The sequence below is a fragment of the Magnolia sinica genome, chromosome 2, assembly GCF_029962835.1.
Source record: "Magnolia sinica isolate HGM2019 chromosome 2, MsV1, whole genome shotgun sequence".
NCBI classification, from domain to species: Eukaryota; Viridiplantae; Streptophyta; class Magnoliopsida; order Magnoliales; family Magnoliaceae; genus Magnolia; species Magnolia sinica.
This window is the reverse complement of record NC_080574.1, coordinates 36,737,444-36,753,645: the sequence shown is the minus strand read 5'-3', so window position 1 is coordinate 36,753,645 and position 16,202 is coordinate 36,737,444. Positions and strand designations below refer to the sequence as shown.

General features: G+C 40.2%; 1 protein-coding gene and 1 non-coding gene across 2 annotated transcripts; one reads left to right on the top strand and one right to left on the bottom strand.

The window, feature by feature from the left end:
- The first annotated feature begins 264 nt into the window (after positions 1-264).
- On the top strand, positions 265-6,822 carry LOC131224962 (uncharacterized). Its single transcript, XM_058220400.1, has 3 exons — positions 265-645; positions 1,092-1,156; positions 6,067-6,822. The coding sequence occupies exons 1-3, from the start codon at positions 337-339 to the stop codon at positions 6,629-6,631; spliced, it is 939 nt and encodes a 312-aa protein (XP_058076383.1). The 5' UTR covers positions 265-336; the 3' UTR covers positions 6,632-6,822.
- A 3,490-nt stretch (positions 6,823-10,312) lies between these two features.
- On the bottom strand, positions 10,313-10,393 carry TRNAL-AAG (transfer RNA leucine (anticodon AAG)). The gene has a single exon. It is a non-coding gene; the product is annotated as a tRNA-Leu (tRNA).
- Between the last annotated feature and the right edge of the window lie 5,809 nt (positions 10,394-16,202).

Sequence of the window (16,202 nt, the reverse complement as noted above, 5' to 3'; positions counted from 1 at the left end):
AGCTCCTGCCCGTTCCCAACTGGAGACGGGCGGCGGTAGGACGCAATCTGCGTTAGTGACGGTGCGAGGATTCCGGTCCGCGAAGGGAAGCAAAAAAAAACACAACTTGCCACGTCATCGATCCGCTTCAACCATAACAAACCAATAGCCATCTCGTTTCCCAATCAATATTCGCTCACGCAGATTAACCCCCAAACACAACCAAAGGTTCAAAATTTCAAAAAACGTTATAAAACCCCTTCCCTCTCTACTTCTCTCCACACAAAAATCCAATCTCGCTCTCCAAATCCTACCCGAAACTCCACCGATACTTCCAAAAAGATCGTAACAGCAGCCATGTCTGGTCGTGGAAAGGGCGGCAAGGGCCTTGGAAAGGGCGGTGCTAAACGGCACCGTAAGGTGTTGAGAGATAATATCCAAGGAATAACCAAGCCTGCCATCAGGCGTCTTGCACGGAGAGGTGGTGTGAAGCGCATCAGCGGTCTGATCTACGAGGAAACACGTGGTGTGCTGAAGATCTTTTTGGAGAATGTGATCAGAGATGCTGTGACCTATACGGAGCATGCGAGGAGGAAGACAGTCACTGCCATGGATGTGGTTTATGCCCTGAAGAGACAGGGGAGGACTCTGTATGGGTTTGGCGGCTGAGGCTATGTGTGTTAATGTGCCTTGTGCGTATGTTCGCAGCTGCAGCGTTCTGATTCCAGGGTTTTGTGTTTTGCATTCGTAAAGGGCCTATTTGATTTGCCGGTTGTAAAGTGGAGGAATTATGTTATCGTTATGATTTTACTACAGCTGAATCAAATGCAGACGTTAGAGAGAAAATTAACTTGCATTTTACTACTCATTGCTGATTTTCTTACATTTTATTTACATTACATCAAGTCAAATAACTGAGTGCATAATACCCTACAACAAATCAAATAGGCCCTAATTGAATTATATGTTACATAATGAGCTGATATTGATCGATTGAATCATGTTGAGTATTGAGATCTATGCTATTCATTAGGTTAGAGTGCACCATTTTGCCTTCTCCCGTACAGTAGTGTGTCTTGCTTGATGAGTGGATTGGGCTTATTATGTGTCAGCTTGGTGATGGTGGGCGGGAAAGTGGGGATAAGTTGGACCTTACAGACATGCTTCAGGCTGACAGGTACCTTATTTTTATTAGGGCTGAAAGTTGGGTGGGTTCAACCTGACCGATTTGTGACCGACCTGATGTTGGGTTAGGCTTGGCAGGATGTGTTGGGTTTGGTCTCAAGCTTGGGCTTTATAAACAACAACCTGATAAAGGTTGGGTTGGGTTGGGTTGGGTTGAGGACTCAGGTTGCCCAACCTAACTTGAACTCGATTGATATATAAGTTATAAATGATAATTAAGTGTAGATGGATGGTCTGTGTTGAAGGAATAGGAAATTCTAGTGTTGTCGGGTCTTATTAGTCCATGCTATTTCCAATGACTCAAGTTAACAAAATATGTTAGGTTTCTTTCTCTCAAATAGATTGTGTACTACACAATATGACTTTTAAAGAAATAATCCTATATTTTAGCTTGTTTGTTTAGAAGAAATGAAGTTCTTTATCATAAATAACTATATATATAATTAATAAAATCAAAGATACAAAAAATATAAGATGTGTATTAAAATATAATAAACTAATGTAATAATGAAAATATTACCATGTATCCACCTGGCCAACCTGACTGAGCTTGCTTGGGTTGAGAATTCCCAACCCAAGGTTAGGTTGGGTTGGGTTAAGGTTAGGGTTAGGGTTGAGGTATAGGAACCTTGGATTGGGCTAGGGTTGAGCACCAACCTGACCCAACCTGCCTGACTCTCAGCCCTAATTTTAACTCTTTCGACCTTAATTTCCATTTCCAATAATTTACCCTAGACGGACAACAGCCATCACCTTGTTCTAATGTGTGAATGAGGAGCCAGAAAAACAGGAATATGGGCAAGCTTTACTGATATGTTAGATGTGGTAAGGTTATCTTTCAATCAAGGTTTTTCATCTATTGGGACCCACTAGGTGGAAAATGATTCAATCTAAGCATATATTAGATAGTCTTAGCCGTTGAAAACAGTGGCCCTTAAAATGATAATGGAGGAGAAATATAGTTAATGGTTAACATTATGTGCTCTAGAGTAAAGATGGGTGATGGATATAGCCTTTTGCTTAGGATGATTTTCTAAACATTGTAATTCCATAATGAGCCACTAGTTGGATAGTTCGGATGGACAAATAACCCTGTCACATGTAATGGAATTAGATTGCTTTGCCATATTCCAGTTGTTTTGAGTATCATATCCTCATGTGGCTTTGAATCCCATACCAAAAGGAGATTTAAATCATTTGATTCAACTATTTTATGGAGTGGGTAAAACACCCTAGTTTGTGGAGCCCCTCATGTTGTAAATCCATAATCCACTTCATCCATTGGGTTCTATCCTCAATATTAGGCCATGATAATGTCGACATCTCGCCCTAGTAAATTGTGCATTTATGAAACCCAAACATATAACTTGTGAGCTTGGAACTCTTTAGGAATCCAATCAACTCAACCTACCCAAACCCTACCCTATCTACAATCAGGCTAATTGATTCCATTGGGCTATTAAACTTCATAGGCAAATTTGGAAAGCAAAACCCCATTTGGGTGATGATGATATTGCCACCTCATGCCATTACGAGGATAGTAGTACATTATAGAATTGCAATAGGTGCATAGGTGGTAACAATACCGCTAGCCAGATCTGTATCAACAAGGCCAAGCAATGTGTAAGTCCCTCGAGGTTGCTGGGACCAAAAGTGTAAAAACTATGTATGGGTGGTAATGTTTTTGTTGTCCAAAACTTTATAAATTCAAGTAGATTATGATCTCTTCCAAAAATCTCAAAAAGAGATTCATAAATCTAATAAAGTAGAAATCCTATGTAAGCATAGGTGGTAGAAAGTGCCTAACTCCTTTCCTAACGGTCATCAAGGTCCTTAGAATCTTTGGTTGTAGACCTTATCCATAAGTCATCTTAAGTTATGGAGTTTTTAGTTCCTCTATCTAAGGCGATTCTATGAGTTTAGTTGATCATATATTTGAGGCCACTCAAGCCTTGTGTGAAATGGCCCTGCATTAATTACCCCCGATGAGGAGTCTCGAACACGAGCCGCCCACCCTGAGTATATCCCTATATCCCATGGGCTACCCCACTCGAGCCGGTGTAAAATGCCTCTACATTAATCATCTCCGGTGAGGAGTTTCGAACACGAGATCTCCCCCGTGGGCTCCGAATCACATGAGTCACCAACTCCGATTGTGTCCCCACATCCCACGAGCTACCTCACTTGAGCCTGGTGTGAAATGCGCCTGCATTAGCTTTAGATTTGGAATGCATTGGAATCCAAATCACAATTACATCGGAATTTAGGTGATTCAGAATCCTCAATTATGTTTGGTTAGAATGCACTTGAATTTAATTTTTCCATATGGGAGCTTGTATTTGGGATGCATTGAATTCTTAAGCATATTCATCGAATCTAGATTTGATTAACAAAATCAGTTTTCATATCCCAAATTAGTATATATGTAATATTTGATAGAAAGATTATAATAAACACATTGAAATATATACTTTGGTAAAAAATGAGAAAATTTAGAGCCTTGGGTAGGCCACAAATGCAAGGATTACAAACAAGTTGTTCACTAATGTTTTCAACCATTGATTTAGATATCTAATGTTTGGATGGTTCAAATTATTCTAACTCCCAAAATGTAACTACTTGGATTTGAAATACACTTACTTACCTCCAAATCCAAGGTGCTAAATAGCTTGCCTGTTTGGTCCGTGGGATTAAATGGTATGAAATTATATTACATGGCATTAACACCATTATTCCACAATGATTTCATGTTTGGATATACCATGGTAATTTGGCCATCCAATTCTCATGTTTGGGATAAAATTCTTACTATGCGAAAAACACTTGATTAGGCAAAACCTTGCTTGATGGATCATGGAATCATAATTAACGAATCAAATTCACAACGGAGGTCTGTCACTTGTACACATATAAAACTAGAATGTCACATATAAAGGGTGTATGCGGATGGGCAACATGGATAAAACACGCGCATCAATATGGGGCTCACATGTGTAATAGATTTCAAAATCCATTAAAATCTGCATGTGACCAAATGCAATTCCTTCCATCCCACTTAATCCTAACCCTTACCGTCCTCCTCAAACGTTAGATGGAATTTGTACAAGACCAAATGTAATTCCATCCCACTTAATCCCATCTAAGCTCACATACCAAACATGCAATGATTTGGACAGTAATTTTACATTGTTCTCGTTGAAATATTAGTTATCACCTGATGGCCATAATGGATTTTGCATGTACAACACACTGGACCCCACATGAACTTGGATGTTTTAAGCGTCGCCTAAAGCTCCAAAGCTACGTGAGCAGACCAAGTTGAACATCTAAAACCACCCTCCATAAGGAGAGAACCTTGGTTTGAACCATAGATGCATAGAAGATCAGCCAAAAATAAACTTAGATGAGTGACAACAATTGTAATTATGTGAAATTGCTCCTAAAACCTTGAAGTTCGGGTGGCGGTGGCCTGCTTGTCTAAGATTGAGCAAATGTTTATATTCACACTTTATCTTATAAGCTATTCCTGATTAATGGGTTCAATGAAAGATACACGGGACTGTGGCCCATACATACATGTAATTGAAGATATAATGGACTCTAGGGCCCTCATGGAGCTTGGGTGTGACTGTGCAAGATTCTGGTACGCAGCAAACAGAAAATAAAACGGCCAAGGTTGGGGACGTGGATTAGCTACCGACAAGTTCAACAGCAAAATTCACTGCCCAAGTTGAGTAATGTCACAAGTTCATTCGGCGAGATCCTTTTAGGGCGTGTTTGGATGGGCCCATCCCATGGGATTAGATTGTATTAAGGTGGATGGCAGGTAATGATGGCTGCGTCAATGGATTGCTGGGGATTGCTATATCCAAGGAATCTATCACCGAGTATGTTTGGCCCGCCTGGCCAATCCCGAGATTATGGGCTATATCCACACTGTCCGCCCATTTATCGAGATTATTTTAGAGCATCGGCCAAAAAATCCAATGCTCAAGTGGACCCCACCATAGAAAGCAACGGGGATTGAATACTTACCGTTGAAAACTTCTTTGGGACCACATAAGTTTTGGATCTACCTCATTTTTAGGCTCATGCCATAAAATGAGATTACAAAACAAATGAACAATTTAGATATAACACATGTACGTTATTCTCAGTAATTTCAAATAATGGTGGGTATATCCATTCAATGTACCACCGTATTATCTAATCTAATTCCAAGCTTTTCCATTCTTCCCAAACATGGAGTGGAATTGGCACAGGACCGGATGAATCCCATCCCACCTAATCCCTTCTAATCCCACAGCCCAAACACGCCCTTACAGCTCACCTCATGGTCTAAATCATGGATCCATTATGGATGGATAATAGCTGCAAAAACACATTGAGATGATGATCTTAGCACTCTCCATATGTAGAATTTGGACAGCTGACCATTTTCTTTTTGATCACGTGGATAGAAAAACAAATATCATATTGATTCAAAACTTCTGCCGCACATTTGATCTTTGGACGTGCCTTATTTTTTTGTTCAAGACTTGCCACAAAATGGCCAAATAAGGATTAAACACCTATGGTTGAAAACCTTTTACGGCTACTGAAGTTTTGGATCAAGCCCATGTTTGTGTTTTCCCTTCATCCAGATCTACGTGACCTTATGAATTGGTTGGATGGCAATTAACCATCACGGTGGGCCGTAGGAAGATTTCAACGATGAGTGTCATTATCACCACTACTTCCTGTGGTGTGGTCCACTTGCGCTTTAAATCTGCCACTTTTTTTGGTTTTGCAACCTAAAATGATATGGCCAAGTGGATGGACGGTGTGGATAAAAGCATAAATCACGGTGCCCCACATAGCCCCTGTCCGTTCCTAGTAACGGACGGGCAATCCGCGTCAAAGAAAAGCACAACCTGCCACGTCATCGATCCGCTCCAACCATTACAAACCAATCGCCGCCATCGTTTCCCAATCCAACAGCGAAAATATTCGCTCACGCGGATCGACCCCCAAACCCCGCCAAGAGTTCAAAATTTCAAAAACCGCTATAAAAATCCCTTCCCTCTCTACTTCTTTCCACACAAAAATCCAAACCCGCTCTCCAAATCCCACCCGAAACCCCTCCGATACTTCCGAAAAGACCGTAACAGCAGCCATGTCTGGTCGTGGAAAGGGTGGCAAGGGCCTTGGAAAGGGCGGTGCTAAACGGCACCGGAAGGTGTTGAGAGACAACATCCAAGGAATTACCAAGCCTGCCATCAGGCGTCTTGCACGGAGAGGTGGTGTGAAGCGTATCAGCGGGCTGATCTACGAGGAGACACGTGGTGTGCTGAAGATCTTTTTGGAGAATGTGATCAGAGATGCTGTGACCTACACGGAGCATGCGAGGAGGAAGACAGTCACTGCCATGGATGTGGTTTATGCCCTGAAGAGGCAGGGGAGGACTCTGTACGGGTTTGGAGGCTGAGGTTATGGGTGTTTCTGCGCCTGGTGCGTATGTTAGCAGCCACTGGGTTGTGATTCTAGGGCTTTGTGTTTTGCTCTCTTTTGGTTTTAGGGTTTTACTTTCTTTGGCTTGTAAATTTTCAGAACTCGGTTCTTCTCTTGCAAAATCTGTGGAAATGGAGTTGAAATCTTAATGATAGTGGTGTTTTCTAACGTAACCTCTCTCTCTCTCTCTCTCTCTCTCTCTCTCTCTCTCTCTCTCTCCTTACATTTTTTATTGAATGATGCTAAAATGCGCGGTTAGGTATTTTGCTAAAATCTCCACTACCCCTCCCTCATCTTGTTATTAATGGTTCTTTAAAAGGCATTTGACGAAAATGCCTCTCAGAATAGCTAACTTTACATGGTTTCTGGTCTTTTTCCAGTAAAATTGAGGGCTATTTAGGAATTAGCTTTTTAGTTGATATTGAAGGTTGCGTTGGCAGCTGATGCTCACGCCTTCTTTGATCTTTTGATCTAGAACGGATGAAAATACTTTCTTCTCTGTGCGTGTTTTAGCAGAATAGTTTGCTTGTTATCTAACATGCGCTTGCTCCTCCCATTTTGTACTAGTCCTTCCTTTTGATTTCGTGTCCGCAAAACCCTGTCTGCATTCCTCAGTGCAAGTTATCAAAAACCCACTTTGTAATTGCCCTCTGCTAAAATAACCTCTGCTCTGATTGATTTTGTTGTTCTCTCCTACAACCCTTGTATGTTTTCTGCTAACTTGAGTTCTGCCATTGTGGGGATTTGAATTCATTGAGCTGCTTAAATTCATAAAGACCCCAAAACCCTTTACTGATATCAGTCTGATTCTTGATATTTATTTTGGATCTTGAAAGTGCTATTCGTGATCTAATTACTTGAGGAAATTAGATCTATTGTCCTGATGTGATTGATTGGTTAGAGTGGTAGCTTGGGTTTGGGTCAACCTGAATCCTATTGACCCAACCTGATTTTTGGGGTTGGATTATTAAGGTTCTCCAGTTGGGTTCGGATTGGAAACCACCAACTTGGTTTGAAGTTGGGTCTGGTTGTGTATGTTGGCCACCATGTGTAGGACTTTGGGTTGGGTCCCCTTTGAATTTCCTCAGTGGACCATCATTTGCATAATGGTTTTGGTGGATGTATCCATCACCACTGGTGTGGGTCATTGTCCTGTATTGCCTCTGTATTGAGCTGATACTGATTTATTGTTCATGGGTGATCCTGGTTTGTTTTGGGAGACGTGTATTGGATTTGGATGATTTGTCAAACCATGCCATGGACTGGAGAATCCCCAACTTATTGAGGGAGATTGTTTGACTTGTTGCTGCCAATCTCTTCAGGAGTTTGGCATTGATGAGCTGGTTACATGTTCTGTTTGGTTCAGTTTCTCCTCATGCTTTAGTTTTGGGAAAGGAGATGATGAATTAATTGATGGTCGATGCTTTTGAAGTGAGTTGATTAGGTGGGCAATTTTTGTTATTGGATTTGGATCCTTAGCCATTGAGTTGGAGTTGTGGGCTGAGATGTGCTTTGATTGGTTTGTTTATGGCTTGATATTTGAACAGTCTGGATTCTCTACAAAGCCTTGTAGGTTAAGCTTATCATTGGTTGTGATGTATGGTGATTGATGTAGATTGTCTGGAGGAAGCTTGATTGTTAATCAATGGTTGAAAGAGGCTCCTATCTGCTGTTGGGTGTTGGATGGCAGCGGCACATGGATTTTACCTCAGGTTAATAATGGTAATCCTACTAACCACTTCTGCTTTAGTAGTTGTATACACATTTAGGATTTTTTGCTGCTGGCATTCATACTTAAGCTGGCCTCAATTCGACCATCGTCCATGATTAGGTCTTTTCTAGTTATTAACAGAGACTCACTTGGCTACCTGTTGAAATGATAGGGCTATGTGGTAGGCGCTGAAAGTTGGGTTGGTTGGGTTGGGTTGGTGCTCAACCCTAGCCCAACCCAAGGTTCCTATACCTCAACCCCAACCTAACCCAACCCAACCCAACCCAACCTTGGGTTGGGAATTCTCAACCCAAGCCCAACCCAAGCAGGTTCGATTGGGTTGGCTGGGTTAGTTGGGTAGATATATGCTAATATTTTCATTATTACATTAGTCTATTATATTTTCAATAAAAGTTTTATTTTTTATATTTATAATTGTATTAATTATATATGTAGTGATTTATCATAGAGAACATTTTTTCTAAACAAACAAGTTAAAATATAGGACAACTATTCCTTTAAAAGTTGTATTGTGTATCAAGCAATCTATTTGGGGGAGAAATCTAGTGTATCTTGTTAGCTTGAGTCATTGGAAATGATGTGGACCAATGAAACTTGACGGCATTGGAATTTCTTGTGCCTTCAACATAGATGATTTGCACTCAATTATAGTTAATTTATAAGGAACTTATATATTGATCGGGTTCGAGTTGGGTTGGGCAACCCGAGACCTCAACCTAAGCCCAACCCAAGTTTTATTGGGTTGGCATTTGTATGGCCTAAGCCCGAGACCAAACCCTATACATCCTACCCAAGCCCAACCCATTGTTGGGTTGGTCACGGGTCGGTTGGGTTGAACCTGCCCAGCTTTCAGCCCTACTATGTGGCTATTCTTATGTACACACACGTGTGCCAGCAATGTAAACAAGTTATCAAGGGTATTTTAGTCCAAAAATAGATGATTAAGCTGTAAGGACAGTAATGAGTAAGTAAAGTACCAAAACACTCCTTTCTTTTTCCTTTCCACTGCCTTCAGGCCTAGAACACATTTCATAGGATCTATTTGACTGTGGCATCTGTTCTGATCAAATCCCAACTTGTTAGGGAACTGATGCAATGAGAGTGCTACAACTTATAATGCTATGAGAGTGCTGGAGCATTTATCCAACTTAAAACATTAGGGCAGTTTGCATTATGAAAAAGGAAAAGAAAATTGTAAATGAATGTTGAGGGAGTTGTGATTTCCAAATATTTCCATTAGTAGTATTGAAATATGAATTCTCATTATGGTTGGATTGTTTCTCGATTATGAGAATTTGAGAAAGTTGTTTTATTTATTTATTTCTTTATTTATTTTTAATTTTCTTACACACACACGCACACACACCCCCACACACTCACGCTGGTGGAATTTCACTACCTATGGGTACTCGAACCCTTGCCTGGGAGTTGAAACTCCTTAGAGTCTACCACCTGAGCAAGAGTAAGGGCCTAATTTGAGAAAGATGTTGGGTAATGGTTGCTTTTTGGAATTTAATATTTTCTTTGCTCTATTTTAACATAGCAAAATGTCCTATTATGAAAAAAGTTATTCATTTTTTATTTTTATTTTATTTATTTATTATCCAAACATGCCCTTCAAATATTATAAGAAGATTTTAAAGGTGACAAAAAATGAATTACCGGAGTTGAAAATGAAAAATGATAAAATTGAGTTGAATAAAAATAAATCATTCTTGATAAAAAATAAAACTAATCTTTTTAATGATTTACAATAATAATACAAAAAATTGGGAAAAATAAACACATTGAACTGGACACTGTAAAAGCAAAAAGTAAGTAATAAAAATTTAAACTAAAGTTTTTAATGATTTACAATAATAATACAGAAAATTGGAAAAAAAACAGATTGTAATGGATACTGTAAAGCAAAAAAGGTAAGTATAGTGTTGAGAGTGAGATTTGAACCCACGCCCTTTCGGACCAGAACCTTAATCTGGCGCCTTAGACCAACTCGGCCATCTCAACGCTGGATGCTTTTAGATCATAAAATATTTAATTAAAATAGATTTAACATGCATAAGCCCACCACATTACAACACATCCCGATTGTATTATAAATGATTATTTGAACTATTCATGTTTTGAATTCTGTACTACTAAGTAAAAAACATATGTTGACTGTGCATATGAAGATGAATATTTAATGACTCAAATTCAAAATCAAGATTTGAACACCAGAATCATCAATAAAGCATGATTATAAGATTGTATGTTTGATACGGTGGTATTGAGAACATGAATGGATCAGATCAATCGAAAGATGCAATCCCAAGATGAAAACCCGTGACTGTGCCATATTGTGGCATGGGCCACCCTACCCTATCAAAACCGATGGTACACTAGATATAATGAAATTTCATGATTAATCAGTCTAATTTGATGAAAAATAATGAAATTACGTGAAAATTGATACAACCAAAAACACCCTAATTAATTGGGCACGAGGAAATCTACATGGTAGGGCTGTGAATGGGCCACGCTGGGCCTTGCAAACGTGAAATTTTGAATAGGCTCGACTTTACAGCACAGCCCAAACAATCCAAAATCCTGAAACAACCCTGGCATGCAACATGCGCCATGGTCCATCTGGCAGCGTTACCAAATAAATTCTGATACTTTAACGGAGTGACGCTTGATACATGGCCAATAATTTACCTATTTCTGTTGGATATCGTACTGAGTAAACTCAGTTGGGTCCACTACGAATGCATGTGGTTTATCCACGCCGTCCATTCGTTTTTCCAGATCATTTTTTGGGTTCAACCTAAAATCGATACGTATACAAAGCTCAAGTATACCGTACTACTGGAAAGAGTGGAAGTATTGATTTCAACGGTTGAAAATTTTCTAAGGCCCCCAATGATGTTTATTTGTCATCCAACCTGTTCATAAGATAAGAAAAACATGGATGAAGGGAAAACACAAATATCAGCTTGATCTAAAACTTCTGTTGTCCCCATGAAATTTTCAACGGTAGATGTTCAATTCACACTGTTTCCGGTGGTGTGGTCCATTTGAGATTTGTATATACTCTATTTTTTTGATAAAGCCCTAAAATTATGTGTTAAAAGAGATGGACGGAGTGGATATAATGTATGAATGACACTGGGGCCCAGCGTTACCAAATAAATTCTGATACTTTAACGGAGTGACGCTTGATACATGGCCAATAAAAGCGGTACATGTCGCAGATATTAACTCAAATTAAACTGACAAAATTGTAATCCTACCGCCGTTAAATCACTGGTGCAATATCAGATTGGTTGAACAATCCTAATATCTGGGCCGTAGACACTTGTTTATTGAAACACGACCATTGGAATTTTTCATTTTTAACCGTCCAAAAATGTCCACCATTCTTATGGCTAGAAATACTCAAATAAGTTTAATATTTGTTCACGGTACTGATTCAGACATATCATGTGTGTAACTTTTAAGGGCCCGTTTGGCCGGATGGATTGGAAGGGATTGGAAGTTAAATCCCGGGATTGGCCAGGCGTGCCAAACAGCCTGGGTGATCTGATCCCGGGATATAGCAATCCCATGGATCTTAAGACAATCCACTGACAACACCATCATTACCTTTAAATCCCATCCAATCCACCCTAATCCTCTCAAATTTGCCTGGGACGTGTTTGGTTCGAGGGATAGTAAGGCATGAGAAGGTTTAATCCCGGGATTGGCCGGGGGTGCCAAAGAGAGTCGATATAGGACTCCCGGGATATAGCAATCCCGTGGATCTTAAGACAATCCACTGACAACACCATCATTACCTTGAAATCCATGCCATCCACCCTAGTACCATTCAATCCCTTCCAACCCACCCGGCCAAACGGGCCCTTAGGTGTGACTAAGCCCATTTTCTATGATCAAACTGCTAATACGACTATCCTCTTTTTGATGATCCAAACACTCTTATTACTAGGTCCGTACTAATTCGATCCAAATCTTAAATGTGGTTGGGCTAGTTGTCCATTGTATAAGCTGTTCATATGTTTAATCCCGGGATTGGCCGGGCATGCCAAAGAGAGTCGATATAGGACTCCCGGGATATAGCAATCCCGTGGATCTTAAGACAATCCACTGACAACACCATTACCTTGAAATCCATGCCATCCACCCTAATACCATTCAATCCCTTCCAACCCACCCGGCCAAACGGGCCCTAAGTGAATTTTCAGCGCTTGGGCTTTGCCACCATGGATTGGATGGTGGTGATTTGATTTGATTGAGACATGTGCTGTTATTAAAGATGAGCCCGGTTGAGAGGCTGGAACTAGCAACTTTCAAAAATGCTTTGCATTGCCCCACCTATGTGACCCAATCAACTTGAGTTATTGCGCCGGTGGTCTCCCTGTCCACATGCAGCGTCCATAAGGGAAGCGGATTTTCTGGTGTACCACACATCAGCATACAGCTGGTGTAGATACGTGTCTAGTGAATAGGAGCGCCGACGCTCCTCGAGTTGTATGAGCGGTTCAAATGAGATCAAAGTTACGTGGGCCCCAAATGATGTATTTATAATATTCAAACTGTTCATCCATTATTTGAGATCATTTTAGAGCATTAGAAAAAAACTAATCATATCCAAAGCTCAAATGGACCACACCAAAAATAGCAGCAAGGATAATGATTTTCACCATTAAAAAATTTGTAGGGCTCACCATAAGGTTTATTTTCCATGCAATCATTTAATAAGGTTAAAAATACATTGATGAGGAGGAAAAAACAAATTTCATATTGATCCAAAACTTCTGTGACTCCAAAAGGGTTTCAATGGTAGAAGTTCAATCCCCACTGTTTTTTGCAGTGTGGTCTAATTGATCTTTAGATCTGTCTTATTTTTCAGCTCAAGCCTTAAGATAGCTCACTAAATGGATGGACGATTTGGATATAACACATACCACATGATTTGACCCTTAGAACTTGCTGATGTCAACACACCAGCTATATCACCAGCCAATCCATTTCCTTGCATAAGGGTTTAGATCACTGAAAAAGGACAGATTCAACGGCTAAAACAATGACATATCCTATTGCAATAGGTCCAAATGTGTTCTAGCAAACCTCACGATCAATGTAACAACCATTGTTTTCAGAGCTAACATGTAACATAGGTAGCATATCCCATTTACGGGTGTACACGAACCGAGCTAGCTCGGTTAGCTCGCTTCACTTGACTCAAAAAAGCTCGATTCGACTTGGTTCGAAACTGAGTTCGAGCCGAGTTGAGCTGATTTTTTGAGCTCAAAAATGAATTTGAGCCGAGTCGAGCTGATTTTTTGAGCTCAAAAATGAGTTCGAGCTGGCCCCAACTCGACTCGACTCGAATCGAACCCAACTTGAATCGAACTCGGATTGAACCAGATCGATGACTCAGTTGCTTTGATATTGATGTTGCTCACCAAGTGTTTGATGAAATGACTCAAAGAAGTGTGGTTGGTGGCAAGGAAGGTATGTATATGAAACCAACACCCTTTTTTTCTTAATTTTTATGTTGTTTAGAAGGTGTTTGATAAAATACCGGTAAAACCATTGCTGCTATGCTTTAATGTAATGACCCGAAAAATTTCATGCAAAGACTCGAGTACTACCTCAAATTCTTTAGAAGTTATATGTGGGTTAATTAGCGTTAAAACTCAATTGCTTGTGAAATTAGCACCAATCACTTTAAATTTGATTTGCAGGACTCAAAACCTGTAGAATCGTTAACGCTATGTGACCCTGAAATCTAGGATTCAACACTAAATCCAGATGCTCTAGGGAGTACTTGAAAACTTTGTATCGGACCCGGACCGCTCGTCGAAAGTCTGATAGCGATGATCTTAGACAATTATAATCACCTTGTTGGGCTTGGCCATCACCTCAAAAATCAAGTCCAGATAATGTCTTGAGACGATTTGCTTGAGTCCGGAGTAAAGAGTGTGAGAAAGCTGAGCAATTAAATATGGATTTATGAAATCTGAGTCATGTCGCTTGCGCGCCAATTTTAAGCATTCTGACCGTTGGATTCTGACCCAAATTTATCCTCGGATCAGGGAAGATGGCCCAGACATGTCAAAGTGCTTGTGGCCCTGATCAAGTTTTGGTGACCGTTGAATGGAGATTGGTCTGTCACGACTGATCTGTAAATCCGATCGGTATAAAAACTCAGCTTGACCTAGATCCATGGTCAGTGAGCTTAAGTCCGTCCGCATGTGTAGAAAGGACCACCAGAAGTGCTCCGTTGGACCGATATAGACCTGATTTGGTTATAACCTAAGTATACCTTGGCCCTGGGGCTATTTTCATCAATTTTAGGCCTATATAAAGACCTTAAAACCCTCACTCTCAATTCCATACGAATTTTCTAACCCTAACTAAGAGAGAGAGGAAAAGAGAGAGAAAGTGAGAGAAAAGTTGGTGAATCATCTTGAGATTCTTCCTTGTTACTCTCCGTTCTTAAACCATCACTTCTGAATCATTATTTCGGCGATTCTAAGTTCATTCTTGGGTAATTCAATCAAACCCTAGTCTGTTTTAGAGCTTAGAATAGTCTAAGTGTTGATGTAGCTCATTTTATTCATGCCTTAAGTTATTTAATCGCCGTTGACGAAGACTTATCGTCTGAATCAGATCTGTGCACATTTTCTGGTTTAAGGTGCGGACTATATTTATATAGGTTATGGTTTTTAAGGCTTTCAATGTCGGTTAATGGTTTATTATTGTCGTGGGTGCAATTTCACATGTTAAATGCGATGTTTGTATTGCGTTCCTGATATATATGAGCTATATGGAGATTTGTGTATTCCTTGTATATGTAGAAAGTATCGTATACGTATGAAATATGAACATGTGTTTGCCATGATTAATTGTCATGCGTAGTTGTATGTGTGTCAACTCCTTGGCAAAAGGAATTGTCCAAATGTGTGTTATCACCAGCATACATCATGTATGTTGGAATATGTAGTCTAAGTGTTTGTAGAAATGTCTGAATGATCTAGTGTGTGAGATATTATCTTGTTTACGGGCGTTGAGAAGAGATTCTCAACTATCCTATTGGTGCGTATGATTTCCTACATGCAATTTATATTCTTTGTTGTTTAACTTCAAGTACTACGTATGTGTAAATCCATGTTAAGTTGATATTCATCAAATACTCACATACTGTATGATTAGAATTGTTGCTCCATTACTGCTCTAAATTGTTAGTTTGAATATCTGATATAATTGAAGATGTTTGGGACTATGAAATAGTCCAGGGAATCGGTAACAAACCTTGAGTTCGTGGCCGAGGTTGTTTTCGCCACGTAGGACGTGTTTGACGAAACCGAGTTGTATTAGGGTCGTCGGCAGTGGTTTGGCCACATGGAGTATTTGCGTACTGTATGTCGTTCAACTCAACGTGCGCTCGTGCTAGTCGAGCTCGTCAAGTAACCCGATTGTCCCGGTAGATGTACACCATGTATGAACGCTATTGCTTGAATCTAGGGTACCAAACTTACCAATGCAATCCCGTTAACCATTGTACCTTGATCCGCTAAGACTCATGAGTCGGACATAGTGGTATGGGACACCGTGGTAGAGCTGTCGGCCTACGCTGGGGTGACGAGCCTCCTCGTAGTGACCAGTGAGCACACCAGACTCGTGAGCCGATTATGGTGGTATGAGACACTATATTCGTGCTGTCGGCCTACATTGATTAGTGACGAGCCTTTTGTAGTAACCTCGAGCATAACTGGATACTGCATTGAGGCGACGAGCCTTAGGGTAGTAACTAAGGTATAATAGACAT